Genomic DNA, 4,633 nt, shown 5'->3' with positions numbered 1-4,633 from the left:
TTTTCTAATTTATCTTCGTATTTTTATATACTTTTTAATTCCATTTTCTGATTTTTTTTTCAGATTCATTTTCTGATTTATGTTCAAATTTTTGTAGACTTTTTTTATTTTAATCATATTTATTTTCTGATTCATTTTCCGATTTATTTTGACATTTTTGTAGACTTTTTTTCATTCCATTTTCAGATTTATTTTCTAATATATTTTCAAATTTTTGTAGACTTTTTAAATTCTATTTTCAGATTTATTTTCTGGTTTATCTTCAGATTCTTTTATACTTTTTTATTCCATTTTCAGATTTATTTTAAGATTTACTTTCATATTTATATTCAAATTTGTTTTATTTTCTTTTTAATTTTTTTTCTGTACCTGATTATGGGGGCCGCCATCTTGCCTGATCTTCTTCTCTCCTCTCTTAATAGAATTTAGTAATATACTTTACAGCAGACTCATGGCCATAGGCAGCGATAGACATGAGCCTTTGCGTTGAGGTCCATGCTGAGTTTTCTAGACATGCTCCATGCTGAGTTGTGTCTCATTCATGTTCCAGACCCATTGTAAGGCTCCTATGCATAAAATATTTGTTCCATCACTCTATGGGACAGCAAAGCTTCATAAGCCATCACACTACTACCAACACCACCATGACTGGGAACATTGGGCATAGTTATAAGCATACGGTGGCTCCATTGCACCAGTGGTTTGACTCATAACATGAGTACATAACATGAGTACATATACATGACATAGAACATTAAATATATACAGTTTTGTATGTTTTCTTGTAGGTCTTTTTGATACTTCCTAAAATGAATGAGACGGTAATTTCAGAAGTTATCTTAGTGGGATTTCCTGGACTTCCAGAAGACTTAGATAACCTTGTATCCATAGTGATGTTTTTGGTTTATATCATCTCCCTAACCACCAATGGTAGTGTCATAGGTTTGGTCATCTTCAATGCTTACCTTCACCAACCCATGTATCTGGCTATAGCAAACCTTGCCGCCTCTGATCTATTATTTGACACGATTACATTACCAAACCTCATTGCTAGATACTGGTTTGGATCTTCAACGATAAACTTCAAAGTGTGCATCTTGCAAATGTTCTGCGTCCATTACCTTGGAAGTGTTGATTCCTACCTGTTGATGGTGATGGCCATGGATCGCTATGTTGCTATCTCCCAGCCTTTGAGATACGTAATGATTATTACCAATAAGAGAATTCTCATCATGTGCGCCGTATTCTGGATTGTTGCCACAGCTACAAATGTGACTATTTCTATCCAAGTTTCGGAAATCACTTTATGCGGGCCGTCGTCACGCAACAAGATAAACACTTTATTTTGTACCCATACAGCCATCTCAGCACTAGCGTGTACAGACGTCACCTTAACGAAGAAAGTGGGCTTTATTGGTGCCATGGTGGTTCTACTTGTACCTTTAGGTTTTATCTTGCTTTCCTATGTCTTGATCATCGTGGAATTCTCCAGGTCATCTCGCTCTGAAAATTGGCCGAAAGTCTTCTACACTTGCACAACCCATCTTCTGGTGGTGGCTTTGTATTACGTGCCTCGAGTCTTTGTCTACATTGTCACCACCATTCCTTTAATAATAATTAAGCCAGATATCAATGCTCTCCTTCTATTTCTTTACTCTGTTGTCCCACATATGGCCAATCCTATTATTTATTTCCTCAGAACTAAGGAGATCAGGCAAACGTTGGCCAAATTTCTTCGAAGAATCCAAAACATGGCCATGGGCTAAGTTGTTAATAGGACAATTGTGTAAGGTCCATATAGACTTTGTAATAACCACATGTGACATGCATGTAGATCGTCTATGCATTTATGTATCATATTATATGTGTATTGTGACTTATATGCCAGAGAATTGGTTCAACTTCACTTACTACTCAAATTAGGAGACAATGGAGAAAAAAAAATTGTCAAGGTAAGCCTAGACCTATAGAAGGGACTGTATGGAGAAGAAGGTATGTCTCTAAAATGTTCCAGTTTGATTTATGCTGAAAATAATAGTTCTATAGTTTTATAAAAGCAGCTCGAATGAAGATTTCTGAGTTTCCTTGCTTACAGACTGCAACAAACCTAAACTGTAGACTGTTCCTGTAGTCCAATGTTAACCCCTTCTATAATTTCCATCTTTCCTTCTCTGTGACAAGAGATCTCATCCATATAAGTTGTCCTCATCATATAATTCCCATGTTGCATCAACATCACAACAACCTAGCAATAAGTCTTTTAGAACAGGGGTCCCCAACTGTTATCTTCAACATATAAATATTCAACATATAAATATAAAGTTCTCCCCCTCCCCCACAAGGCTCTCCATAATGCCGCACCTCCCTACATTTCCTCCCTCATCTCTGTCTACCGCCCAACCCGTGCTCTCCGCTCACTCAATGACCTAACACTTATATCCTCTATTATCAGAACCTCCCCCGCTCATATACAAGACTTCTTCCGAGCTGCACCACTTCTCTGGAATGCTCTACCCCGGACAATCAGATTAACTCCCAATTTCTGCAGCTTCAAGTGCAAACTAAAAACGCATCTTATCAGACAGGCCTATCACATGCCCTAATGTAAACCCTTCCTAATGTAAACCCTGTAATTAGAATCGCCAAAGTTTAACCCTCCTCTGTCCCCACTCCCACATTACCCCACAATATATGGTGTCTTATCAGGCTAACTTTATATGTGGTGACGGTATACTGGTGACAGGTTATAAAGTTTTGTTTGTGTAATGACAGTAACCTCTATTACAAAATAGTCTGATCCCTGTATAAGCAATGCCGCCCCTGCTACCTCTTGTGTCACCCCCTCTACCTCATAGATTGTAAGCTCTTGTGAGCAGGGCCCTCAGTCCATTGTGTGAAATGACTCTCTTTGTAATGTATCTTTCTGTCTGTATTTGAACCCTACAAATTGTACAGCGCTGCGGAATAGGTTGTATATAGATAACATATATTATTATTATTATTATTATTATTATTATTATTATTATTATTATTATTATTATTACTATTAATAACATATATAAAGTTTAACAGTCATGTCTGAATTGGGCATAAGGAAAGAGACCACCTTTTTCAGATCACTTTTTGGACAAAATCAGTTTAAGGTCTTCTATAGATGTATTTAAAAATTACATTATACAACTACAATCTGAAGCAGTTAAAATATCTGAGCTAGTCGAGATATTATTTAATGTCTATAATGTTTATTCTTTGAGTTACGGATATAATATCTAAATGGAGGGTCACAAAAGAAACAATACCTTCTGATAAATCTTAAGGAAAATCCAAAAGAAATTAGGAGCATGAACATTCATATTAATATTTCCATTAGAGTTTTTAATATTCTTCTCACATCTCTAATAGACTTAAGTTAGAAATATTGCAAAACCTATTTACATCAATAATTAATTAAATTAAAGCCAACGTGGTTCTACATGTTGTAATTTATTCAGGGTATATTGAAAGTAATAACACGTAAATTACAGTATTTATTGGGGGTTGTGATCAGAGACAGAAGCTGAAAGCTATATTCTTCATGCTGTGTGCATGTTCAGCTCCCATTTATTTGTATAGAAGTTTAACTCTCAAAATGGTCACACTGTTATCACGATTGGGCAAAATGTGCATATCTATATGGCACGCACTGGTCACATCACACCCGGGACTTGATTCCTGAGGGGATTCGGGGAAAATCAAATGAACCACAATTCCTAATGTCTACAGGAAATAGTATATCTGTAACTGACACTTTATAAAAATAAAATCTAAAGCTAAAAAAAAATATATATATATTTTGTTACATTGATGCTGTAAAATCATTGTAGACCACATGTGAACTTAGGTGAGCAGAATCTATCATATGTGTTTACTTATTGTGTATTATGTGCCAGGAAAATGCTTACACTTTACTTACTGTTCAAATTTGAAAATTATGGAAAAAAAAAATAATAAGAGATAAATCTAGACAGGATGGCAGTGAGACAATCGCCAACTTTTTGTACCCATTCAGCTAAAGAGATTCTACAAAATTATTTAATACTGATATTCTACTGCCATAAACTGAAACAGTTAAAATAGTGGAGCTAGTGATGATATTATGTGATAATATTCTTTGGTTTTTCATTGTGTTACTGATACAATATCTAAGAGGAGGGTTAAAAAAGTAATAATACCTTCTGGTAAATCTTAAGAAAAATTCGAAAGAAAATACAAACAAGAACATTCATATTAATATTTCCATTAGTGTTTTTAATATTCTTCTCGCATCGCTAATAGACTTAAATTGGAAATATTATAAAATGTATTTGCATTAATAATTAATAAAAGTACAGTAAACGTAATATAAAATGGTTCTTCATGTTGTAATTTATTTAGGACATATTAAAAGTAAGAACATTGATATATTACAGTTTTTATTGGGGATTGTAATAATTTATTCATATTATTGTGTCTATTACACATTCACCATGTGATAGGAAAATACTAGAGATGAGCAAACAGTAAAATATTCGATATTCGATATTCATTTCGAATAGCCCCTCAATATTCGACTATTCGAACAAATATCGAACCCCATTATAGTCTATGGGGAAAA

The 4,633-nt window shown here is 34.4% G+C and overlaps 1 protein-coding gene across 1 annotated transcript; it reads left to right on the top strand.

The window, feature by feature from the left end:
* The first annotated feature begins 809 nt into the window (after positions 1 to 809).
* On the top strand, positions 810 to 1,766 carry LOC142194200 (olfactory receptor 13C2-like). The gene has a single exon (XM_075263218.1). It carries the CDS (start codon positions 810 to 812, stop codon positions 1,764 to 1,766), a length of 957 nt encoding a protein of 318 aa, XP_075119319.1.
* Positions 1,767 to 4,633: the final 2,867 nt, after the last annotated feature.

The sequence above is a fragment of the Leptodactylus fuscus genome, chromosome 2 (assembly GCF_031893055.1).
Source record: "Leptodactylus fuscus isolate aLepFus1 chromosome 2, aLepFus1.hap2, whole genome shotgun sequence".
NCBI classification, from domain to species: Eukaryota; Metazoa; Chordata; class Amphibia; order Anura; family Leptodactylidae; genus Leptodactylus; species Leptodactylus fuscus.
Note: the sequence above shows the minus strand (reverse complement) of the source record. Positions and strands in the feature narration are given on the sequence as shown.

Excerpts from the sequence above, each read along its gene's own strand:
- LOC142194200 (XM_075263218.1), top strand. The coding sequence starts at position 810 with ATGAATGAGACGGTAATTTCAGAAGTTATCTTAGTGGGATTTCCTGGA.